General features: G+C 42.4%; 1 protein-coding gene across 1 annotated transcript in view; it reads right to left on the bottom strand.

The window, feature by feature from the left end:
• Window positions 1-3562: 3562 nt before the first annotated feature.
• Window positions 3563-27023, bottom strand: part of BRAP (BRCA1 associated protein) — a 31319-nt gene continuing 7858 nt past the window's right edge. Inside the window, exons 5-12 of the mRNA XM_061168956.1 lie at window positions 24251-24364; window positions 22450-22598; window positions 18098-18173; window positions 17495-17633; window positions 17016-17125; window positions 14255-14344; window positions 8020-8123; window positions 3563-5976 (exon numbers count right to left, since the gene is read on the bottom strand). Coding sequence (XP_061024939.1) covers window positions 5613-5976; window positions 8020-8123; window positions 14255-14344; window positions 17016-17125; window positions 17495-17633; window positions 18098-18173; window positions 22450-22598; window positions 24251-24364 — 1146 coding nt within the window. The 3' untranslated portion in view covers window positions 3563-5612. The remainder of the gene's footprint in view (window positions 5977-8019; window positions 8124-14254; window positions 14345-17015; window positions 17126-17494; window positions 17634-18097; window positions 18174-22449; window positions 22599-24250; window positions 24365-27023) is intronic.

Raw genomic sequence — 27023 nt, 5'->3', positions numbered from 1 at the left:
CTGTAGTGTGGTACGTTGTTTGGAATTCAACAAATGCGAACTTGCCTTGGAATCAAACGCCTCAACAAAGACAGGACTTGCTTCCGCTTCTAATTCTTGGCAAGAGCAAGGTGACTCTATCAGCTCTGGGTCCTACCAAAGAAAACAGAGATCTGGGGTCTGCCCCTCTGGATTGTGTACTTGAGGTAACCAGGGCTGGAAAAGAGGTCTCTCAAGGGGATGTTCTTTTAGGTTTTTTCTAGTCTACTTGGGTTCACACAAGCAAACAATAATCCAATCAGGGTTCTCTGGCGTCAGTTACCTCCCTTCCCACAAGAATGTTCTCTCAGAAGGTGAAAGAAAAGTGTTTTTAAGAGTTCACCAAAAAGGCAGCCCTTTCCTGCGGGCTAACGGAGAAGAGAGACACTGCTTAGTGGGGCTTATCTTTCTGGGATTATTCTGGTTCTGAAAAGCAGCAGAACATCCTATTTACAACTGTGAGGGACAGTGGGGCCGTAGGGAGAGGAGATCCCGGCATACAGGAAAAAAAAGGAACAGGAGAGAGCTTTAGCCTGACTGTGGCCAAGCAGAGCCAGGAATCTCGCCAAAGAGAAAGTGCAGCATTGGCAGCAACCGAGAGATCCTGTATAGACTTTTAGGAAAGATTCTGGGCCACAGCACGGGGCCTCCTCAACCGGGCCAGGAGAATCTGGCGGCAGCCCCCAGCCTGGGCCTGTTCCCACGTAATTTAAGTTGAATGTGCTGGGGGGAGGGCGCCGGAGGCTGCAGAATCTCGGCGTCCGCAGTTGGCCCTGTTTGGGATCAAAGCCAGTCAGTGTTGATTTTGCGCAGCCTGGAAACAAATGAAACGAAGGCTGTTTTCCTGAGGTGTGCGTTTTGAAAGGAGGCTTTTCATTTGTTTCCCCAGGGACAGGTGGGGGAGTTGTGACGTGGCTCTTCTGTTGCAGTCCCTTTGGCAAACGGTTTTGGGCTCATAGTTTCCGAGTGAGCATAAACTCATCAGAATGTGAGTGGGCATAGCTACGATGAGGGCTAGGTCCTTCACAAAAGATAGTTCCTGGAAAATGCTGCTGGAGGACCCGCTGGCTGTGTGTAATAAGTCCCAATTCACTCTCCACTGGAGTGTTTCCAAGCGAGCAACTCTCCTGATTCCTTCTGATATTTTCCATTTCTTCTTCACTTATAGGTCTTTCTCCGTGATTTGTTCTTCTGCCCAGAAATTAGTTTGCGTTCTTTTTCAGTTAGCGCCGCAGCCTTTTGGTGTGAAGCACGATGGTAATGATGTAAAGTGATACAAGCACGTTTCTCAAGTGGTGGAAACACCTCCTTCTTTTAATGGCACTCGCCTTCTCCCAGCCCTCTAGCGAAAGTCTGAATTTTTGGCCCATCGGGCCATAACCAAGGGACTGAGAATTTAGAATCAAAAATCGATACAGCTGGAGAGATCTCAGTTGCTCTTTCTTTTTAAGTGAGGAAACAACTGAACAAGGAAGTTTGGTCTGGGACTTGCTGCTTCTTCCAGGCAGAAGATGGCAAAAGACATCTCCAGAGAGGCCAAGTCAGAACTGTTTTTCCTATTCAACATTTATGCTCAGTGTGCCATAGGCTCACTTTGATCTTTTGAAAAGAATCGCACCGTCAATAGTGTAGTACTAGGGTAGATTCATTCTGGGTGTCGTACACCTTCATGGTCCAAGACCTTGCAGGTGATTGCACTCTTGGATGGACCCCTCCCCCCACTCCCTACTGGACAAACTTCTCTGCATTTACTTCGAGAGGCTGGATCTGAAAGTTTTGGGTCAGGGGATTTAGAACAGGGTCTGATAAGAAGCAAAGCTTCTTTAGTTCACGTCGTGTGGTTGGTAATTAGCCTTGGAGTAACAAATGTTATCCGCACCAGCGCAGCTCCGTGCCAAGTACCAAAACCACATTTTGCAGCTGATTCCAGTGAGAAGCTTCTGACCCGAAGCAGTTCAATATTAGGCCCCAAAGACCACAGTCATCCTGTATAAAACAACAGATTGTTCATCTCTTCCTGGGCTTCTTTAATGCAGTAAGAATTCAAAATCCAGATTAAAAACCAACTGCAGAGCCCCTTTCGAGCTCTCGTAAGCTTTCAGAATTACAGTGAGAGACTACTCGATGTTCATGAAAAGTATACTAGCTAAAATGATGCTGAAATGGTTTTGGCCTCTGGAAGTACAGCTTTCAAAATTCATGTCTGATAGAAACTGCTATCGTAAATGACAGCATTCCGGGGAGGGCACGTGAGTTTCAGGGATGCAAGAAGAAGGGTTACCATCAAGTGGTAAACGGTTACCACTACCTTTAAAAAATACAAAGAGGATGTAAAGGAGTTGTGACATTAATCAGAATAAAGAGGCCACACTCCCCGTCCCCCACAAAAAAAGTGAAAAATAAGTCTTATATAACTTCCCTGAAGTCTCCTAATGCACAAATGCAAAGAATGTTTTTTGCATGCTGCAGGCTGACCACAATACTGCATTTGCGGTGAGGAAATCAACTTCACGTCACAGAGGAGACACTCGGCTTTGGCTCTGGGGTAAAACTCAGGGTTCCTAAAGGGAAAGGCTTTTCTCCCTATTACGACTTCACTCTGTCATTTAAAAATTTTAACTTTAAAAGCCACATCTGTTGGTGTAGCCACTGCACAGAATTCTAGGACTCCCATTTCAGGAATTTTCACGAGCAAGAATGAAGACTGGCCAGCAGCAGAGGCCTGCCAGTGAACACTTGGTGCCTTCCTAAACTTGCTTCAGGTGTTGGCCAGGTCTCCGGGTAGTTGAGATGTCCCCCAGCACCACGGAAGAGCAGGAGCTGGGTCTTAAGAAATTCCTGAAAAATTTCCCTTCTACTGCCAAGAAGTAACACAGCAGAATGACCACGACATAAATCAGCTTTATCCTGGAGAAAACAAAATAGCTTTCCTCAAATCTTTTAAAAGTGACTTTCCATTTTTAGATAAGCCCATGGACTTTATCACAACAAGCTAAAATCTGCCACCAGCCCAAGCAACGTGGCATCGTGCAGAGCAGCCAAATCTTATGGATAGTATTTGTAGCTTGTGTATCCCGACTGCACTAGGAGAGGGGTTTCCAAGTGATGACAGAAGGTTGTTCATTTGTGATTTGCCAAGTTCTCCATATTCTACTGGCTGACTGTTTAAATCACTTTCTCAGCCCTTCTGATGAGTACAACTTCACTGCGCAAGCAGGGAGCGGGGAGTTGCTTCAGTGCTTTTTCTTACATGGCGGATCCTTAACAAGTCACATTTATGAGTTTCCAAAAATAAAACCACCTCAGCTTGGTGTAGGGCCTGGAAAAAAGTCTCAGGTGTAGAAATTGACTGCTTTTGGTTTGCAAAAGAATTGTGTGCCTGGGTCTTCTCCTAACTCAAGCTTCCAAATTCAGAGAATTTTCCCTATTCTGTATCTGGTTCAGCTACTTTTTCTTAGATTATTCAGGTACAAGCTCCCAAGCAAATATCAACCAGAGAGACACAGATTTCACACGGGGCAGAATCATTTCAAAGTTTGGTTATTTTAATGCAATTTCATTGTTCAAGGTAGTATGGATACGTTAAGTGGTTCATTTCCATCCTGTAGGAAACACTAACAGCTTCTACCTTATGTAATTTTGTCAAATTCAAACATGACTCGTTGACCGTTTTAAAAAAACATTTTCTTTACATAGCTTGACAAGATTTTTTTCTGGAACATTTTTTTAAACCTTCAAGAAGTTTGGAAACATTTGCCTATTTGCTCATTCCTCTGGGCACAGCCTCTCAGAGCATTTATCCCACCTATACTGAAAATCTCTGTTCTCCCAGCTGGTGGTACGGCCGCTTGGTGGAGGTGATCATAGAGAAATGAGCAAGCAAGCTTTGTCAACTACTTCTAATTCTCTTAATTAGTATGCTGCGATCCACCCCAGCTTCTGCAAGGTCAGACATGCAAGACAAATACTTGGCCAAAAAAAGCAGGATTCTAACTAGTGTAAAAATAGATTTTAAATAAAATAGAATCTCTATAGGAAAGAGAATTAAGTTAGCTTCCCATTCCCACTCTTGCTTTAGGATATCTGTATATATAAGTGCAAGGGGGACTTACGGAGTTGGTTTGCCCTAAGAAGAAATTGAGAATGTCTGAGTACATTCATGGTGCAAAGTTACAGGGAAGGTTCTTTGGGAAATGCTGCGGCACATCCCACAGAAGTGGATGGTGATTAGCGATACAGTTGGTGTGCGAACAAATAACGTGCAAAATGTTTAGGTCAAAGAGGATGAGGCCTAATCGTAGGCTAAGAACCAATTCTGAAGTGTGATAATTTGAAAACCTTGGCTAATTATAAAAACAGGAAAGAAAACCCATCATTTAACACTATGTCTTGTTAACCTACCCAGCTACCTCTTTTGGAAGCAAAATTCCAACACGGGTCTTACTTTAATTTTGCTTAATTACCACACATTACGAATTTTTTTTTTTTGACATTTCTGTTTCGAAAAAAAGTACACAGCCCCTCTGTTGGCCCACACAAGCATTACATGACTGTTTTAAAGGGGCCTCTGTTAAAATTCTGATTTTTGGATTTAGCAGCAGCCTTTTGGATATACCTTGAAGGCATAATTGAAAATCTGCCCAAGCTCCCTTTAGCCGCAACCTGAACACGCAGCCCAATCCTTTGTAAACACTCAGAAAATACTGATCCCAGCAAAATACAGTCAGCCAGTCAGAGGCCTCACTCTGCCTTTTCACATGGATGATAAATCTGCCTGCTTATTCTTGCTGGATGCTAGGAAATCCATTCTGAGATTGGAGTCTCAGAGCAAACATTTAGCCTCCTTCTCTGAGGTACATAATGAGCTGTGGAGGCATCAAAAATAAACAAAGTGGGAACATCACCATTTTTCCTACACCGGGTCCACTCAGTCTGCTCGGGGCTGTTTGTTTTTCCTGGCTAGGCCTGGAGCAAGAGGAGATGGCGGCTGGTGACAAGCCAGTGCCAGGTTTACAGACCCAGCCTCTTTTCATGTAACATTTGACCAATTATTCAATTCCCTGGAGGCAGGGAGGGATGCCAATGCTAATGCTAGGGAATTTTCATAAATCCTCAGTGGCCATGGAGAACCTCTCTCTCAAGCAGCTGCTATGACCTCAGGCAGGTTTGGTGCTTTAAGGATAGTTACCTTTGAGGGGACACAAAAAAAATTCGACCTCTTAAAGTGACTCCAGAACTGAATGTCTAATACACCAACTCAATAAATACAACAGAAAAATGCACAGCAGAGTTGGGGCATCTATCAAGTAGGAAGGCAAAATGGTCATTAGAACGTCTGAGGTCAGTGAACTATTACGGTTGAAAAAAGCAGCCACCTTTGAAAACACTGCCCGTTTCCCTCAGCTCTACTAGCTGTCAGCCCTCTAACGTTCGTTACACCACACGCTAGCGCTAGCAAATGAAAGATCCGAACAACTGAGGCTTGATCCTCACTTATACTTATTCAGGGTCCACCCTCACATTTAGCTGAAGGCCCCAGCACACCCTTGCTGTGCCAGGGAAAACAGTCTCAAGGACTTGTGTTTCTCTGAAGGTCACTTGCCCCTCTTGCTGCGGCCCTTCCTGGAGGACAGCTTCCCGCTGCCCCCCGAAGACGGGGGGCTTGAGGCCGAGGCCATGGCAATGTTGATCTGTCCCTCCTGGATTTCCTGCCGGGTCTCAGCGGGCAGGTGGTTGATCTTCTGCTGCGTCTCCAGGTAGAACATGACGTCCCGCAGCTGCTCCTGGATCTCAGTGATCTGCAGGTCCTTCTGGTCGCAGGTCTCCTTTAACACCCTCTCCTCTTCCTTCAGCTTGTTCTGCAGGAGGACTTGGTTGGCTCGCAAACACTTGTTCATTTCCTGCTCCTCTTTGAGCTCTGTGGTGAGTTTGGCCACTTTCGTGTTTAGCTGAGTGCACCTTTTACAAAACAAAGGAAGACAAAGCACGTTTTTCATTTGCTGACACAGTCCCCTTTCTGCTCTGGGATTGAACAGAGGAGCCATGACCTCAGAAGCCATTTAGGGCAGACCCCTCCCTCCCATGGCCAGGGGGACTGGTTTGCTGCCACTGCAACAGCTACCTAAAACAAGAATTTTGCTCTAGTTAAGTCAAGTGTAGCCTCAGGACAATTTTTTTTTTTTTTTAAGGATCAGAAAATTTTCAATAGCAGAAACTATTCTGTGATTCATGGTAAAACTTCTACTGCTTCTCTGTTTTGTTTACATGGGTGGCTTAAGAGATGATAGCTGTGATAAAGAAGTTATGAGGAAAAGTGACATTCTTAAAGAGTCAAGTACTCTGATCTCACTGCATTTGCTGGAGAAGAGTTTTCAAGAATAGGGAGTGCCTTACTGATGCTCAATCTTACTCACAAGTAAAGAATGACAAATTAAAACACCACTTGAGATACATTTTTATGTATCAGAATGCCAAAGAGCTCAGATGTGGGAAAAGGGGGTACTCCCACACGCTGGTACTGGAGTGTGAACTGGCACAAACTCCTTGGAAGTCAACTTGACACCATCTATGAAAATCAAAATTTCACCTGCCCTTTCACATAGCTATTCTACTTCCAGGAATTTATCCTATAAAGCAAATATACTCAGGACTGCACTAAATGACAAATGCAGAAAGATGCTTATTGCAACATTGTTTATAGTAGTGTGAGACTTGAAACAACTTACATGTCCATCAAGGGGAACTGGTTAAAATTATTATGGGACCTTCATATGATGTTACAAAGATCAGAATAGATCTAGATGTGCCAGTACAAAAAAAAACAAAACAAAAACTCCAAAACAGAATATTTTACCAAATAGAATACCTAATATTATTCAAGTTTTGTAGAAAAAAGATGTATGTGAGAGGTTTACACAGGTACAGCAAAAGATCTAGACCAACAAATATTCACTGGTACCATTAATAATGGTTACCTCTAGATAGCAGGATTTGGGGGTGAAAGAAAACTTCCAGTTTTAACTTTTAAATTCTTTGGAACAGTTCAATTTGTTAGGGTGCTGAAAGTATAGGAGAATTTTTGATTTGTATTTCTATTAATGTAGTGTTGTTTTCCCAGCAGTTAAAAAACACCTTTGCTGAAGAGTTTCTTTTGGGGTGGGTGATGAAAAATTCTGGAACCATACAGTGGTCATAGCTGCACAACACTGTGAGCTGCATACTTAAAACGGCAGAATCTACGTTACATAGATTTTACCCCCCAATCCCCCCACACAAACGACTAAAAATATCCAACTATTTACAATGAGGGAAAACAGGTGAAAGGTATACGGGAATTCTTTGCACTATCTTTGCAACCTTTTTGTAAAACTAAATTTATCCCAAGATTAAAAACAAAAAAACTTCTTAAGGGACAATTATTCCCCTTAAATTTATTTTTTATCCATTTGTCTGGAGTAAAAAAATCCAATTATTTTTGCGAGTATAACTTAAACTAGAAAGGTAGTTTCAATCAGTAGCAATTATCTTCCCAAATAACAGTAGTAGAGTCTGTTCTTGCCATGCTGTTGATGAGTTTTTTGCTCCATATTCAACATCTTTGGCCTGTAATTCCCGACCAAGGCCAGAACGCATGCCATCTTCAGCTTAAACGTAAATCTCTTTCCTAACTGCCATTTCTCAGCCACCATGGCTCAGAGACGCTCTGGGCACAAGGAAGTTGCTTTCTACAGGCCAAAATGGAAGATAACTTGCATGTAGCGTGAGTACAGACATCAGGAGAGAGTCCTGCATTCCACATGGCATCCATCTGGCGTGAAACACTGAATTTTTTAGTAAACAGGAAATCACAGTAGGTTTGCTCCATATATGGGGAGAGCCCCGAAAACTTGGTGATACACACTTGACAATGAGAGTGTGTCCATGGGTATAAAGGAGATTATCTGTTTATGGAACCTGTTAGAATAAAAAAGCTAATTAAAAGAACAGGCCAGTTATACCTACTTTCTTTCCACAGACTGCTTTTCTTTCAGGAGATCATTTAGTCTGTGCTCCAAATTATCACATTTCTCAATTGTTTCTTTAAATTTGGTCTTCATGTTGTTAATCTGAAAGAGCAAACAGAGATCAGTTTCACTTCACAAAGACAAAGCTGTGTGGCCTTTGGGGCTAACGTCACAATTTTTTTTTTTCCTATTACCTGTCTTTAACTTTGACAAACCAAACTTGGAAAAGGTGAGACCATTATCTGAAAGAATTTCTGCAATAGGAATAAAAATTTTGAGAAATCCTTTTTTTCTTACCATTTCTCTAAACCAGGATGAAGAGGGCCAAGAGCTACTGAATGTTGAGTGAAACTGCCAGAAGGTAAAGAAAGAGCTTCAGGCTGTAGAGCAGGAGATGATTTATCAGAGGCCAGACCAGAACCTCCCATTCTTTTTTTTTAAATTGAAGTGTAGCTGATGATATTGTGTAATATTGTGTTAGTTTCAGGTGTCCAGCAAAGTGATTCATATATATATATTTCAGATTATTTCCATTATAGGTTATTACAAGACATTGAGTATTGTTCCCTGTGTTATACAGTAAATCCTTGTTGCTTTCTATTTCATATATAGTAGTATCTGTTAATCTCATACTGCCCTTCCTTTCCCCTTTGGTAAACATAAGTTTGTTTTCTGTGTCTGTGAGTCTGTTTCTGTTTTGTAGATTCATTTGTATTATTTTTTAGATTTGGATATAAGTGATATCATATATTTGTCTTTCTGTCTGACTTACTTTTAGTTTGATAATCTCTAGCTCCATCCATGTTGCTGCAAGTGGCATTATTTCATTCTTTTTTATGGCTGAGTAATATTCCATTGCATATATATACCACATCTTCTTTACCCATTTATCTGTGGATGAACGTTTAGGTTTCTTCCATGTCTTAGCTATTGTAAACAGTGCTGCTGTGAACACTGGGGTGCATTTTTCTTTTCAAATTAGTTTTCGTCTTTTCTGAATATATGCCCAGGAGTGGGATTGCAGGATCATATGGTAGTTCTGTTTTTAGTTTTTTAAGGAACCTCCATACTGTCTTCCATAGTGACTGCACCAATTTACATTCCCATCAACAGTGTAGGAGGGCAGAATCTCCAATTCTTTTTTTTTTTTTTTTAAAAGAAACTCCTTTATTTACTTATTTATTTATTTATTTTTGGCTGTGTTGGGTCTTCGTTTCTGTGCGAGGGCTTTCTCTAGTTGCGGCAAGTGGGGGCCACTCTTCATCGCGGTGCGCGGGCCTCTCATTATTGCGGTCTCTCTTGTTGCAGAGCACAGGCTCCAGACGCGCAGGCTCAGTAGTTGTGGCTCACGGGCCTAGTTGCTCCGCGGCATGTGGGATCTTCCCAGACCAGGGCTCGAACCCGTGTCCCCTGCCTCGGCAGGCAGACTCTCAACCACTGCGCCACCAGGGAAGCCCATCCAATTCTTAACTGACCACTGTTTTTTAACTCTTGAGATCACATTCTAAAAGTTACACTTGACCCTTGAACAACGTGGGGTCTCCACCCTCCTTGAAGTCGAAAATCTGAGTATAACTTTATTGTCGGCCCTCCGTATCCATGGTTCTGCATCTGTGGATTCAACCATTTGCGGATCCTGCAGTACTGTAGCAGGTATCCACTGAAAAAAATCCACATATAAGTGGATCTGTGCAGTTGAAATCCATGCTTTTAAGTGACAATTGTATTATCCAAATAATCTGAAGTTACTTGTAACAGGTGATTCTGTTTGGTGCTTTTTTCCGTCCAAATTCACTATTAATTTTCTCATGTACTGTGAAGCCATATGGAACATAAGCAGTTCTTATCTTGAGTTTATATAAAGGCAATTTACAGAGAGAATTCAAATTACATTGTCTTAAAAACTTAAGAGAAATTAAAAATTCTGGTGTATTATGTGTCAGATGGCAGCAATCCTAGCAAGGAGTCTGTAGAAGTCTAGTTATGTAGACACTGGATTCACACAGGTGTTAAGATCTACAGACTTGGGAAACACCTCAACTCCACTTGTCTAAGGACATGGGAAGACAGGTGGATCATGAGGTAATAATAATAGGAGACAGAAGTGACTGAGAATTTAAATCCTATGGCCCAGGCCCTGGCTAGGTGTTTTATAGGTAGTATCTCATTTATTCTTTATAACAAGCCTATGACTTAGGTATGTAAACTTTTTACAGAAACTGTGGCTTAGAGAAAGGTGAGGCAATACACTCCAAGGTCACCCAGCTCGAGTGACATGGGTCCAAGATTGGACCCCCAAGTCTGGGTCCAAAGCCAAGTTCTAAAACTCTCTCTGCACTATATGGGAGGCCAAAGCTCTATAGCAAAGGAAAACTGACCTCTTGGCAAGATTTAAACTCTTAGCAGAGATCCGTGATGCATGCAACATCCATCACGCCAGAAAAAGGGCCACTACTTTTTTTTTTTTTTTTTTTTTTTTAAGAATGGGAAGGGAGCTTTATTATTTATTTATTTATTTATTTATGGCTGTGTTGGGTCTTCGTTTCTGTGCGAGGGCTTTCTCTAGTTGCGGCAAGTGGGGGCCACTCTTCATCGCGGTGCGCGGGCCTCTCACTATCGCGGCCTCTCTCGTTGCGGAGCACAGGCTCCAGACGCGCAGGCTCAGTAATTGTGGCTCACGGGCCCAGTTGCTCCACGGCATGTGGGATCTTCCCAGACCAGGGCTCGAACCCGTGTCCCCTGCATTGGCAGGCAGACTCTCAACCACTGCGCCACCAGGGAAGCCCGGGCCACTACTTTTAACGCTTTCTTTTTAAACATTTGCTACGGCTCGCCTAGCAGGTCTCTAACAGCACTGCTCCCTCTTTTTTAAAATAAGAAATTAACTGTTTTGTAGAAATTAACTTTAGAGCCAACGTCATTAAGTTGGAAGAACATGCAATTAAAGAGAGATTTCTAAAAGTTCCTCTATGTCATAAAAATAAAAATAGCTTTCAAATTGCTCTCATTCTATTTGGTATTAATTTTCTCCTCAATATTGTTTTAAAATAAGACCACTAGATCCTTTTGACATTTTCTCTTAAACTGACTCCTGTCAGTTTAGGGAAACTGGAAAGGACAGAAATGACCATCAAAAGGAACCAAACTGTCTGTTTTGGTCACTAAAGACAATAAGCTAAACACATTTAAATCAAGATGAAAAATATCTAGTAACCTCAAAAAGGTTTCTAATATTGCTAGAGACAAATGTTACAATGGCTTAAATTAGTGTTTGTTTTCTTAAAATTTATTTTTTATTTATTTTTATTTTTGGCTGCACTGGGTCTTCGTTGCTGCGGGCGGGCTTTCTCTAGTTGCGGCGAGCAGGGGCTACTCTTTGTTGCGGTGCACGGGCTTCTCTTGTTGTGGAGCATGGGCTCTAGGCACGCAGGCTTCAGTAGTTGTGGCACACAGGCTCAGTAGTTGTGGCTCGCAGGCTCTAGAGCGCAAGGTCAGTAGTTGCGGTGCACAAGCTTAGTTGCTCCGCAGCATGTGGGATCTTCCCGGACCAGGGCTTGAACCCGTGTCCCCCGCATTGGCAGGAGGGTTCTTAACTACTGCGCCACCAGGGAAGTCCTAAATTAGTGGTTTTAAAAGCACTTCTGACCATTAGCCCTCAGTACGAAACACTTAGTACACACACACACACACACACCCTGATACAAAAGTTGCACAAAACAATATTAAATGTGATACACTCTGACATCTACCCTATGCTGTCTAATAAAAATGCCAGTTGTGGCCACCAAACTCAGTTCACAATCCACACCTGGAAAAACAGCAATTTCTACATGGAGCTAGAGGTTTAAAAAGAAAAGAGGTATCTTTAGGGGAATGCACCTGTACTGATGGCCTACTCTATGCTCTTATACATGGCCCCACTAAAACTATGACCCTTCAAGTGGGTACGAGCTTCATTTTCCAGAACAGACTCTGCTCACATACTACAGCAATTGTACTACCTAAGGCATCGGGGGACTGGAATAGTATTATAATTGAAGTCCACAGTGAATTTCAATCTTCAGCTCCTCCCCTCCCCCACATTAACTTTTTAGGAGGCCCATGACCAAGAATCTCTGCCAGTGAAACGCACGGTTACTGTTTCTCCCTGCATGTGCTCTACTGCTGGAGGTGCCAACGGACAGAGGACTGGTCAAAAGGAGGACAGCAGCAGGAACAAAAGGCTTGCATCACCGATTAACTTACGGATAAGTGACATTTTTTACTAGAAAACAAAATATCCTTTTCGAGCTTTTTATTTACGGCTGCCCTTGCCTCTACCTTATCCCTACCTAAAAGTAGACACAAGTTTCACATTTTTAGCTTCCCTGCCCCTTGACTTGCTTTCCATGGGCATGTGTTAGGGAATGCAGTTAATCCTAAAGAATCTTAAAAGGCAGAGAGAATCCTGAGCTTAGCTCTCAAGGGTCTGCACAAAGCACTTTAGGTGGTCACGCTGGTATAGCCCGTAGAAAAACCCAATAGTGAGGCTGCGTGGAGTTGCCAGTGCTCCTCCCTGGGAGCCCCAAACTTGACACCAAGTGGCAGCGACCTCTGCTCTGCCTTGTGAGTGCCATCAGACGCACCCCCTTCCCACATGGACTCCAATCAAGCCCTATTCAGAACAGTATGTCAAGTGACCTGAAGCCCCTCTGCAAAGGCACTTCCATTGCTTAGAAGGTTCCTGTAAGAATTTCATCATGAGCTTTTCACCAAAGATCATTTTAAAGCTGGTGTTAAGCCTTAATGAAAAAACCCTGATTTCTCCTCATTTGTAGACATACTCAGAAACCAGGGCCCATGGGCCTGGCATAAAGTGAAAGCTTGGCCCTGCCTGCTAAGCTCCACGATAACACCAGCTACCACTGAGGTGAGCCCCAAACCCGGCTCTGCAGTCCCCGCATCTGAGGGCCCAGATGCTGGTGAGGATTCGCAAAGTTATTAAAATAATCACTTTAAAAATAATCATTTAAGTCAATCATTTAAAAAAATTTAGAAGCCTTTACTTAACACTAAGGGAATCACTGAATTATGAATATTGTCTCTAGGTCCTGATAATGGTTCCCAGGGCCCTAGCTATACACGAACACTCAGGTGCTCACTGTTTTTCAAAGTCCCTGGTCTGGAACCCTCAGGGTTCCCTGTACATGCTGAAGCCAAAGGGAAAACCAAGCAGGTGGAGCTCTGGGCCACTCTGGGCTGGGTTTCCACCAAAATCACATCGCTTTTCTCTTCTATCCATCCGAGTAGTGAATGGCCTTTTCTTTAAAGCATTATTTTGTTAAATTTTCAAGACTACTGCCCTAGACCAATAAAGTGCCATGGTGACCACTTCAGCATCTCTGCCTAATTTTATTCCCTTCAGTTTCAAAGCACCATCTTGCTGTCTCAGGAGCCCATATTCAGCTCCCCAAAGCAGCTGTTCCCAAGTTGACAAACCAACTGGCTGACTGAAAGTACAAACCCTCATGCACATACTTCTATTTTTTAAATGGAATTGCACAAGGCACTAGAAAACCTGATTGAAGTTAACAAACAAACAACATCCCAACCCCAAAATACCAAAATACCAAGCCTTTAAGTCCAAGGTTTCTTTTGTTTCAGGTACGTAGCAAGTATTTTATTTCTTCCTTAACTTAGTATAGTATAGGGCTCAGCACAAAATAAAATTGTGTGTAGGGCTCAGCACACAATAAAATCTTCTTGATTTACTAATCCTAGGTGAGAATGTATGTCTGCTTCCCTGCTCCTTTTAAATTATGCTCAGTTGATTACATTTGCAATAGCGTATTTCTGTCTCTTCCTTTTCCTCTTTTTGACTAACTTCATTCTCATTGTGGTCTACAATTTCTTGTTCCCTGATACGACCTTCTGGGGCTAAGTCTCTAGCATAATGACAAGTCAGGTGTTTACTACTTCTCCCTGGAAACTTGACGTAGAGTTAGGTTACTGGGGTGAGCCAACTGATTCCAAATCTTTTCTTTTTTCTACCCCTTACTAGCCCCCAGCTTTGTTGAGATTTAACTGACATCTAACAAAGGTTTCTTTTTAGAGGTAAACCAGTTCTCTACCTATAGATGAGACTGAGAAGGAAGACTCTAAGATTCCTTTTTCCCTGTACTCTTCCTTCTCCCACCCAACATCAGGCTGTCCTAGCATGTGGCATTTCAGCAGTCACCAAACCAGAAACTTACTTCCTCTGCTGTGTCCTTCTCTATCCGAACTATCTTGTTTTCCCAGTAGATTCGTTGAGACTCCAGCTGGCTTGTTAGTAAATATGAATACTACAAAAACAGAGAATGAACACCAAAACATAAGTCACAGTTGTCAGTCTCTGAAATTCAATTAAAACCTGACTTTTAATGACCTGCAGAAGATTAAGAGGAACATTCAGAATGTATATTACACCTTGGTTCCACTCTACTCAATAAACTAGGGGAACACAGAGATGACAATTACACTTCGGTCCTCTGGGGGCTTACAATCTATAGGGACAAACAGAGAAATGTACAATTAAAAAAACCCTTAGGTTTCTGTTTAAGCTGACTTCAAGAAGAACTACATGGGTTTAAATCAAAGTGTAACTCAAATCAGCTCATCCATCTGCCCCCTCCAGGAAGCTGTCCCTGTCACTCCCAGCCCTGGGTTAATTGCCTCTCTCGGCTCCCACGACACTGTGCCTATCATTAACAGCACTTATGACATTAGCACTTAATCACCGGTTTGCCTGCCTCTCTCCTTCTGGACTGAACTCTTTGAAAGCAAGGATTATATCTTTATTTTCGTACCCCCAGTGCCTGGCACATTCTGGATGTCAAGAAATGTTTGCTGCCTGAGTGCATGAATGAATGAACAGTGCTGTGTAACTACAGAGAAAGGATAGATGGCTTATGACAGTAGGATCCGGTAGGACTTCTGAGAGAAGGTGAGATTTGAGAGGATTCTTGACACACAGACAGGAGGAGGAGACAGATTCCAGAGAACTAACAAGATCTGAGCTGCGGATGTTTAGACTTGCTTCAGAGATGAAGTGAGACCAATGAGGCTGGGGTGTAGGGTATGGAGAGATGGGGCCTATGGAAGGCTCTGGGGTATGATATCGAGAAATAAGAGCGAAGGAGTGGCAAGATCACATCTGCATTCTGGAAAGACCATTCCAGGAGACTGGAAGAGATCTAATCATGTTTGCAGGCCAGAGAAGAGAATGAAAGAGCAACAGAAAGAAAGGACAATTGGAAGAATGTATGTGTGTGTGTCACTAGAATGTATGCTCCATGAGGGCAGGGAGTCAATAAATGCTGAGTTCCCAGCACATGGAAGAGTGGCTAACAGATGGCAACCCTCAATAAGTATTCACTGAATGAACATACTTAATTTGGAAGAGTTACTAAAAACTTAACATTAAAAATTTGAATTTTTGGGGGGGACTTCCCTGGTGGTCCAGTGGTTAAGAATCCGCCTCCCAATGCAGGGGACGCGGGTTCGATCCCTGGTGGGGGAACTAAGATCCCACATGCCGCGGGGCAACTAAGCCCACGAGTGCTGCAACTACTGAGCCCGCGCACTCTGGAGCCCAAGCACCACAACTGGAAAGAAGCCCTCCCGCCGTAACGAAAGATCCTGCATGCCACAACTGAGACCCGATGCAGCCAAAAATAAAAATAAATAAATAAATAAATAAATAAATAAATGTTTTTTAAAAAAAAGATTTGAATTTTTTTCACAACAATACAATTTATTAATGGTAACATCAGCTCTATTTTAGGCCATTCCACTGACCTTAAAAGTCTAGAGATAAGCAAGTTTTCAAATGTCCACTTCCTCCCAAGGTTAAGGTATTTGTTTTTAAAGTAATCATTTTGAAATTTATAAAATAGGACTGATGTTAAACTTTTCCTTCCTTAATATAAAATTTACACATCAATTTTATAGTAGATGGAGTTTACTGCTATGAGAAGAATCAGACTGTGGTAATTTTATTGTTTCTTCAATTATATGAATACCCTAAAAATGGCTTTATCTATATAAGGGTCCAATTCATAAAAGCCAGCCCAATATATGGGAAAAAGCTTCTCAGCATGGAAAGATGCTATTGGGGTTAACTCATCCTGACCAAGTTTGCTCAATTTCCAACTGCTACTGTGATGCCAACAGGAAGATTTTTTTTTTTTATAACTTTTTTTTTTCAAGAATATATTTTATTTTATATTTTTTGGCCATACCATGCAGCATGTGGGATCTTAGTTTCCCGACGAGGGATCGAACCCGTGCCCCCTGCAGTGGAAGCGTGGAGTCCTAACCACTGAACCACCAGGGAATCCCCCCCAACAGGAAGATTCTTAACTTCCAGCTTTTTTTTTTTCCCCAAACTTTTTTGGGGTTTATTTATTTATTTATTTATGGCTGTGTTGGGTCTTCGTTTCTGTGCGAGGGCTTTCTCTAGTTGCGGCAAGTGGGGGCCACTCTTCATCGCCGTGCGCGGGCCTGTCACTGTCGTGGCCTCTCTTGTTGCGGAGCACAGGCTCCAGATGCGCAGGCTCAGTAAATTGTGGCTCACGGGCCTAGTTGCTCCGCGGCATGTGGGAATCTTCCCAGACCAGGGCTCGAACCCATGTCCCCTGCATTGGCAGGCAGATTCTCAACCACTGCGCCACCAGGGAAGGCCCTTAACTTCCAGCTTTATCACAGCTATTGAGGACAACACTAATACTGAACTTGAGACAACCAGGAACATGACACTGAAGGTAATAAGGCTCAGTGAAACTTAGATTTTCAAAGAAGAAAATCAGATGGAATAAAAATATTTTTATAATCCTTCAGAGCAATACAGATCTTTAAAATAAAAGCTAACATGCAGGGCATATGGCAAAATTAAAAGCCCAAACAACCTTTCAAGTTAGAGTAGTAAAAAGCAGTACACATAGGTATTCAGTAATTATTAATAAAATATCTTACCTCTAACTGTAAGGCATCTATTTTCTCCTCCTGGCAAGTATCACCCTCACATTCATACTGTACTATCTTTCCATCTGTTTTACTTGCAACCAGTCGATGGACATAATTATCTAAAGAAAAGAATGAGTCAACCAAGGCATGTTTCTTCAGAATGAAAAGGGTCTCCATAAGCCTTTAACTTTGACAAAATTTTGTTTTTACAGATCCAAATTAAATGCCTTGCAATGTTTCTTTAAAAGTGGGTTAAATCATTTGAATTAAAAAAAAAAGAGTGAGAGGGCAGAGTGTAAGTATTAACTCTCTTTATCCTGTGCAATGCAGGCCATTCATAGGAAATAGTGCCCTATGGGGCACCATGAGAACTGGAGTTTGCCACAGCTGTCAGGAAGATTTCAAGCTGTGAGGGCAAGGGGAGAGGTTCTGACGGAGACATTTTCAGACAGAATGAATCCAAATTAGAAAATGGGAGTGGTGTTCACCTCCAGCATAATCCCAGACTCGATGGTTGGTGAGCTGCATGGCATATGTGTGCTGGGTCTCCTCGAAGTGCTTATAGGCGTGTCGACTCACATACCGTCCACATCCTATGTGGCCACATATTAAACAAATCCACAGGTTCTGCCGAGAAGGAGGTAAGATCTTAATTAGTTACATAAAAACACATGACCTGGTCCACTGGGGTGGAAAGGGGAGAGCCTGACACAGGATGAGGTTTAGAGTTGTTTCTACAGGAGTTCTGAATAAATATGTTTAAAACCCAACAAGCAAGGATGCTTTTAGGGGTCAATTAGTTTTTCGCTCTGGATTCTATGGAACTCTATGTAAATAGCAAGAAAAAATAATCACAATTTATCAACAAAAGTCTAGGCGTTTTCAAAGGCCAGAGAATGAAACCATAAAGTATTTTGTGTAGGAGTAAAATAGTTTGTGTATTTATATTTTTTGCCTGACCCTGGACAAAAAGAAAAAAAAAAAAATCAGTCTCAAAAAGAATTGAAAACAATTTACACCACACTGGGCAGAAGAAAACCCCAGACAATTGAAGCCGCGTGCGTTACTCTTTCCCACCACTCGTTACTTACTTCCTGAACGCCACACTCGAAACACTTATTTTCTTCTACTGGCTCTGGTGTTTGACAATATCGGCAAACAGGGCACCTATAAAGGACACCAAAAAAAAATTAATACAGATTAAATATAAAAGACAGCTATCACAGAATCCAAAAGTCAAAAATGCAATTGTATATCCTCCCTCTCTTATATAATAATTTTAAGTTTATCGTAATTAAGGACATCATTCAAAAGACAAATGCTTTCAAGCTATTCTCAAACGAAATGAAAAAAAAACACAAAATCTTTTTTTAAAAAATTTATTTATTATTTATTTATTTTTGGCTGCGTTGGGTCTTTGTTGCTGCGTGCAGGCTTTCTCTAGTTGCTGCGAGTGGGGGCCACTCTTTGTTGCGGTGCACGGGCTTCTCATTGCGGTGGCTTCTCTTGTTGCGGAGCACGGGCTCTAGGAGCGCGGACTTAAGTAGTTATGGCACGTGGGCTCAGTAGTTGTGGCTTACGGGCTCTAGAGTGCAGGCTCAGTAGTTGTGGCGCACGGGCTTAGTTGCTCTGCGGCATGTGGGATCTTCCCAGACCAGGGCTCGAACCCGTGTCCCCTGCATTGGCAGGCGGATTCTTAACCACTGTGCTGCCAGGGAAGTCCCACAAAATCTTGATAAAGCTGAGGATAAGGGAAAAATCTTGATCTGCCTCATATCTTTCTCCACTCTTCTGTCTAAAGCTTAGGTAATCAAAGAACTAAATATTTATAGGTTAGAATTAGAGACTTGAGACGAGTTGTTAATTTTGTTTCACGTCTGGCTACCCACAACGTATTTTTACTTCAATCCACCTTATCCCCACTTCTCAAAGTTTTAAATCATCCAAAATGTACCCTGTCCTCTCAAGGTTGCTCCTAAGAGTTGAAACTAAATTCTGTAGTAAATTTCACTAAAAAAAAAAAAATTAATCTACTTCATGAAACACATACAACATTTTATCATACAATGAATTTCATCTGGAAAAAGATACCAGGGCTCGGTGAGTACTAAAGTTTCAATTTACAAGAAGCCAATAAAAATGGCACAGAAGCCAAACTCATAGATACACAGAGCAGAAAGGTGGCTACCAGGGGCTGGGAAAAGGGGGAAACAGGGAGATGTTGGTCAAGAGGTACAAACTTTCAGTTATGCAAGATGAGTAAGTTCTAGAGAACTGGTATACATCAGTGTTGACTATAATTGACAATATTGTACTGTGTTCTTGAAATTTACTAAGAGGGTGGAGCTTGGTTGGTCTCACGACAAAAAAAACAGAAAAGTAAAAACAAAAAGGGAAAACGGTAAAGGTGTGAAGTGATGGATATGCTGACTTGCTTGGCTGTGGTGAGTATTTTACAGTGTTGATGTGTATCGGGTCATCTAGTTGTACACCTTAAATATACACAATTTTTGATTGTCAATTATACCTCAATAAAAATGAAAAAAAATTGAAAAAATCCATTAACCCTTATACTCAAGACAAAGTAATGCTAAGTACCAGTCACGAATATTTGTGTCCAATGGGCAAAAATGACAGAAAGTAGGTGATAGTTGAGGCTAAATGAACTGGCACCAAGAAGAAAGAATGTTCAAGATATAACTTGTATCAGTTTGTTACCCTACTGAATAGATAAAACCAAGAAATGGAAATAAGCAGGAAGAACACTAAGTTCTTATCACAGATAAAGGACTATGTTTCCCAAGAGAAAGCTAAAGGATTTAGTCTCTTTCTTTAGTGCCAAAAGAGAAGACAGGACAAACTTGAAGAAGTAACAAAAGTGGCAGCTAGGGACTTCCCGGGTGGCCCAGTGGTTAAGAATCCACCTGCCAATGCAGGGGACACGGGTTCGAACCCTGGCCGGGAAAGATCCCACATGCTGCGGAGCAACTAAGCCCATGCACCACAACTACTGAGCCTGCGCTCTAGACCCCACGAGCCACAACTACTGAAGCCCACGTGCCTAGAGCCCGTGCTCCGCAACAAGAGAAGCCACCGCAATGAGAAGCCCGCGCACCACAACAAAGAGTAGCCGCCGCTCGCCACAACTAGAGAAAGCCCGCGCATAGCAACGAAGACCAATGCAGCCAAAAATAAATAATAAATAAATAAATAAATAAATGTATTAAAAAAAAAAAAAGTGGCAGCTAGGATGCCACAAGCAGTCTTGTCAAAAGTAGGAACTAGCTCTGTGTCATCAGTTCAGTCTTTGTGGCAGCTGTGGTAGTGGTGGGATAAGAAAACAGCAAACGAATTCTGAAATCTAATTTTCTACACTGTGCCAAAATGATCTTTCCGAAATGTATGATCCTGAGGATAAAAAGGAAAAAGGGGGGAAAATTATAAAAATAAACTTATCTGTACTATACAATTAGCACTCTATGATATACCATCTCATCTATTAAAAAATAACAGTTCATTCAATTCTTCCTGCCTTCCCTTCAAAAATAATTTTGAGTTGTAATCTTATTTTCCTGAGGGAATATTTGGGGAAATCCTCTCAGAATGTCCTTCCCTGACAAAAAAACCACCCTTCGTGACCTGGTACCAATACCGCCTTCTGTAAGCAGCCCTTCCAGACCACCCCAGCGGGGCAGCTGGCTCTCTCTCATCTCTACCTCGAATTGTATGCACACATGTATGTGTGACTCTCCCTTAGCAGATCAATGTTCCTGAGGAGGGTCTGTGTTTGTTTCTCTCCCCCTCAGCACATAGCACTGTACTGTGCACATAGAGAGGCTCAAAACCCACTTGCTGAAGGCACGGTATGGTTTTGAGGGCAGCTGCCCGGTGGGTTGAATTCTGGACCCAGTTCTGGCATTCGTTCTCTGTCATGACACTTTGAGCATGCTAATTTTCACCTCTGGGCCTCTGTCTCCTCCTCCATAAAATGAGGAGGTTGGACAAGATGGTCCCTGAGGAAACTTCCAACTTGAAAATGCTATGGTTTTACAAAAATTAACTTGTACGGAAAGTAAAATTGCAGTGGCAGGAAACAAAGAAGCATCCAGAACTTAAATGGTGTAGCAGATGGACACAAGATACAGACAGACACTTTATGCAACGCAAACATCTCAGCGTGGCTTTACTCAAGGCAAATTTAAGCCTGGACAATTCTCTGAAGAACCCTCAAATGATACCCCAGAATTGACCAAGGACTCTACAGGACTGGGGCAAGATTCTTCTCCAGGTAAACAAGCCATGGAAAAGCCAGGGTCTATTTGCTCAGAGATATTTACTGAGCTCCTCCTACGCACCACGCCTCCTGCTAAGTGCGAGCGGCACCGCAGGGAACAGCCAGCCAGGGCCCCTGCTCTGTAAAGCTGACCACGTGGGGGCAGAGAACACAGACTCCTGTGGACGTTCACCCCTCCTTATTCCTGGGCTTTGGAAGGTGATTTCCCCCTTCCCGTGCACACCCCCTCCCCTACACTGCCTTCTCGCCGGTTCCACTGTTCACCTGGCTAACTCCTATTCATCCTCCCTGAGATGCTGCCTCTCAGATAGCCCTGGCTGTGTCAGGGCCGTATTCTCTAGTCACAATGCTGCAACGCTGCTCCTTTGTAACACTTGCAATGGCTGTAATTTCACATTTATTTGTGTGATTATTTGATTCTGCACCTTCCTCTCTGTACTGGGAAACCCACGAGGCCAGCGTCTGAAGGCCACGAGGCCTTTCTAGCTAAGACCCACAATGCAGTTTGCAAAGGGAGCAGCAACCTCTGACTGAAAAAAAAAAAAAAAAAAAAAGGTACAGGTTACACCTCAGTTCTTTGTCTGCACAATGCCACCCTACAAATAGGGCCTCTGTTGCACTGGGAAACAGGAGACCATGGGCGTGTGTGTGCCTCATACTCAGTGACTACTGTTACTACTGGCCACCGAGCCATCAACAACATGATAAATCCAAAACATCAGATTGCTGTAGCCCAGCACTCTTTGATAAGAAAGCTAAAGTAAAGAGTAGACATAAAGCGCAGGTGATAAACAAGATTTTACACCTGGATGTCATTTTAGCATGAGAGCCTCAAAGCTAAGCTTCCCCCCCACCCCCCTCATTTTCTGGCTCTTCGAAGGAAAGAACAATTCATGCTGCTTTGGGACATTCCGTAAGGATTCAGAATTGGCATACTAAAAGGGACTTGGTCTAGGAATGCTGATCCTCACGTGAACTGAGGAAAGCAAAGAAGAAACACGGAAGGTCCTTCTATGTGACCTCTTCACCATCGTGGTACCCAGGTTTATAAAGTCAGCTTTATAAATTATAAACAGTCGGCTGTTCTTAATTCTGGGAAAGGGTAATAATGAGCTTTGACAGGGTAGGGGGGTGACCTCCTGCACTCACGTTGTGTCATCCCAGCGCTGCAGACACTGGCTGTGGAAGCTGTGGTTACATAAGGTGGTGAGAATGCCGTTCACGGACTCGTCCATGCGCTCCAGACACACTGTGCACTTGGGGAGCTCCGTTAGGTCCATCACAGGGAGGCTGGCACCCTATAGGGAAACATCTCGAATAAGCCTCACTTGTCCTCCACGGGTTCTAATTTTTTTTTTTTTTTTTTAAAGCAACAGTTTTCCTGTTACTTTTTGACTCCTGGCAGGATGTTCTCAATATTGCTTTGTGAAAATAAATTGGTAGGATTTTCATCCATGCAACAAATATTAATTAAGCACCTCCTACAGTCCCAGCACTGTGCTAGGCACTATGGATACAGTGGCGAACAAAGCAGACAAGGATGCCTGCCCTCACAGAGCTGACATTCTAGGAAGGGAGACTGCTGCCAGAATCTTCTGTTACCAGACTCCTTGCTCTAACTCTGAATGGCCATGACTATACTAGAACACAAAGGAATAAAAGCAGGAGAACAGGAGTGTATCTGAATGATTTTTCCACAGAGTAAATTAAAACTTGACACTTTCCACTAAGTGATAACAGTATCAACAACAGTGATTTTATTTATTTATTCATTTAGCACATACTTATTAATTCCCTGCTATGTGTGCCAGACACTGTTCTAGGTGTGGGACAATGGTGAGCAAAAACAGATTCAGTAAGTCCCAGAAAACAATGTCTGTCCCTGTCCTCACAGAGCTTAGACTCTAGTAGAGAGAGATACAAAATTCAAAAATTTTAAAAAGTATAATTACCTATGGTTATAAGTGCTATGAAAGAACAGGGTGTGAAATAGTGGGCATAACAATCTAGGTGGTCAAGAAAGGCACCTCTAACACAGCGGTGTCTGACCCAAGCCCTGCCAACTGTGGGACTATTGAGGCAAAGGTAAGGCGTACAAATAAGGACACACTGAGAAAAGTCACATTAATCTACGGTCCCTGAAGAGAAGATATTTACAGGAAATCTCTCAAGAAGCCGTGTTCATTTATAGAAAGGAATTTCTAAAACTGAGGCCTTGCCCAGCAACTGGCAAAAGGGAAGACTGATTTTATCCTTTGCCAATTTTTATTTTACCTAATCTAATGACAGAACAATCTAATCAGAACTTATTCCTATCAAGCTGAATTCAAGGTAAAAAGACCTTTAGGGCTACTTTAAAAGAAAGGAAATATTAAAAGCATAACCGGGCTGGATCTACTACTTTATAAAATGATTCAAACAGCACGTATCATAGGAAAGCTTCCCATGGAGGGTGGGAGATCAGAGGAATCATAAATTGCTATCAAAACAGAATCAAAAATCAGGACGAGGATTAAGGGTTAATATTTCAAACAAAAACATTTCTTTTAGGCTCCAGGCAATGTTTCATCCATCTGGAATAGATACATACTCAATTTCAACAACACAGATAATATCCTTTTTTTAAAAAAATACTTTGGACAATTTTTAAAAATTGAGATAAAATTCACATATATAAAATTTGCCAGTTTAAAGTGGTGTTTAGTATATTCACAAGGCTGTGCAACCATCACACCACCATCTAATTCTAGAACATTTCTATCACCCCCAAAAGAAACCTTGTTCTTGTTAGCAGTCACTCCTCACTTCTCTCTCCCCCAGCCTCTGGCAACTAATCTATTTTCTGTCTCTATGGACTGGCCTATTCTGGACATTTCCTCAGATATCTTAAGTTTCAACTTTATACCATTCTGATATGTTTATATCAAATGTAAGAATTATTCACACTTACATCTTCAGATTTCAGTACTTCAGCCCTCTCCACATAGACCAGCTGGCAAACATCATCTTCTATTGAGTTGAACTGGCGGCCATTGCATGCCATGTAAAAACTATCTGCATCGGCCTAGGTGAACCAGTGGGGAAAAGGAAAAAGTTAAGAGAGATATCCTGAAAACGTGCTTTCTATTCAAGATACATGGCTTCAATTATTCTGTTCTTCAGCTTTTAAAAGTTATACTTAGGAGAGAAAGCAACCGCCAAAAATAACATCTATGGCAGCAGGTTCACAGGCTAACTGAACCCTGCAGGTCAATATCCTACATCTCTACAATTTTTCCTGATACGTCATAGTCTTACTGGAACTAGCAGAAGCTACTGAAGTGCAATAAACTGACAGCTACTACAATTTTAATACATATTCAACCAACAATGGTCAACGTTTCCCTTGATATCATTTTTTTTCTTTCTTCTTTTTTCTTGCCTCTAGTCAGCACTTTCACAGCCACTGAAGTCAAGCCTATTTGGAACCAAATCATAAGCAATGATTGTTACAGAAGAGCTTTTTTTTTTTTCCCCCAGCCACACCACATGGCTTGTGGGATCTTAGTTCCCCACCCAGGGATGGAACCCGGGCCCCTGGCAGTGAAAGCACTGAGTCTTAACCACTGGACTGCCAGGGAATTCCCTACAGAAGAGCTTTTTAAAACAAATGTCAGCATCTATGTGAGAAAAAATAGAGGACCAGTGGAACTGGTATGGAGTGAAAAGCCAATTCCTTCTTTTCAATAAACCCAGTAATAATAATAATAGTAATATATGATAGATAAGGATCCTATCAGGAGGTTTTAAGCAACTAGTGTGCAACACCAAAAGCAAAACTTCTGGCCAAGGTCAAGAGGTCCAAGATGAACCAGCCTTTAAAATACTAACAATCTTGTTCCCTTGGAGTGGAAGACAGATAAAATCAGGGGAAACAGTCCCCTGTAGGTAAAGCTGCAAAGGCACAGGTGCATTTGTGAATATGGACACAAGTAAATCAAATCTTCCAGTCTAGCCTTAGTAGAAAGTAACAAAGAGACAATTCCAGCTTTTAAAACTCAGCAATTTTTAGAGGTAGCTGAGAGGCCAAGGCTTATCTGGGTTTCACTCTCACACAGGCATCAGCCCAAAGATAGGAAGTTGTGTGCTTTGGCCTCACCAGTGTAGACAAGCTGCCTGAAGAGAGGAAGGGTGTTCTGCAAAAGGAAATGCCGCACTATCAACCTCAAGGACGAGATTCAAGCTGTACCAGGCAAAACCAGTCCTGGCCGTCTACCCTCATAGGGTCTGAATCTTACAGCCACTTTAAGCTTTTCAGCAGCTTTTCCCTGCACTCTGATGATGTAATTCAAGCGTGGATTCTTAATTACCTATGCTTTCTTAATCTGACCAAGTAAGCTAAGCCACTAAGGAAGGATGACCAATTCTGAACACAGATTTTGCAGGGACCTTTTTGGGGGTGGGGTGGGGAGGCTTTCCTTCAGGAAACAACCTGTGTATTTGAACTTGAAAATGTTAAAAGCCAGTTCTTGGACAATAAATCTCTTTAACACTAAGAAGCAGCAGCCCCAAATGGCTTCTCCCATTTTTCAAGAGCAGCAGGTATGCCTTGAAATGCTTTTGGATGAGCAAGCAGCACGGTGAGCAACTGCACTCACGCATGGAGGGAAATGAGGGCCACGGCTGGCGCTGCAGGGCCTCCGGCACCAGCAGGAGCTGCTGCAGATGCGGCCGCTGAGAACAGGAGACCCAGCCAAAGACCTCCAGCTCTGTGGATGCTCCCTAAGTGCCCAAGCCTCCTCAGAGGAAGGGGCAAGGTTTGTGATACTGGGGATGTGACAAAATCGACTCAACATGAGATAAATTATTTCCTTCTTGGGGGAATTATCTATACCAAAGAAGTATACTTTTTGAACACGTTGTTATCTTCTTTAAAATCTTGGTATTGGAAATGTCGCTTCACTGGCTGGAATATTTACTGAGCACCAAGCACATGCCGGGCACTGTGCTATGCAAAGGACAAGAGCAGGGAACAAAATCCATGTGGTTCCTGCTTCAACTCAGCACTGAAATGCACAAAAGCCTGAAGCTAACTGCAAAAAACACAGAAGAAACAACTCTTGTTTAAAATGCCTGCCTGCACTGTACAGAGCCCCAAATTTATTTTATTTATTTATTTATTTATAAATTTATTTATTTATTTTTGGCTGTGTTGGGTCTTCATTGCTGCGCACAGGCTTTCTCTAGTTGTGGTGAGCGGGGGCTGCTCTTTGTTGCGGTGCACGGGCTTCTCACTGCAGTGGCTTCTCTTGTTGCGGAGCATGGGCTCTAGGTGTGCGGGCTTCAGCAGTTGTGGCGCACAGGCTTAGTTGCTCCGCGGCATGTGGGATCTTCCTGGACCAGGGTTTGAACCCGTGTCCCCTGCACTGGCAGGCAGATTCTTAACCACCGCGCCAACAGGAAAGCCCTAGAGCCCCAAATTTCAAGAAACCCAGCTTTTGTTTTTTTTCTAGTCCTTTGATTTTATTGTTCTTTTCTCACCGTAAACTCAGAAAAAGAAAAACCTATTATGATCAAGGTTCCTTTACTGTCACAGTGATCACATTTTTACTTCGGAGAACACATTTTTACTTCTCAAAAGAGCTATCTCCTGGGCTGGCCTAAGCATATTAAGTGAAAATGAGTCAACATACTCCATTGAGAGGTTATCTGTCCTTTTTTGTCCCAAGGAACTACAAAACTGA

This window comes from Eubalaena glacialis, chromosome 15 (assembly GCF_028564815.1).
Source record: "Eubalaena glacialis isolate mEubGla1 chromosome 15, mEubGla1.1.hap2.+ XY, whole genome shotgun sequence".
Lineage (NCBI taxonomy): Eukaryota > Metazoa > Chordata > Mammalia > Artiodactyla > Balaenidae > Eubalaena > Eubalaena glacialis.
Note: the sequence above shows the minus strand (reverse complement) of the source record. Positions and strands in the feature narration are given on the sequence as shown.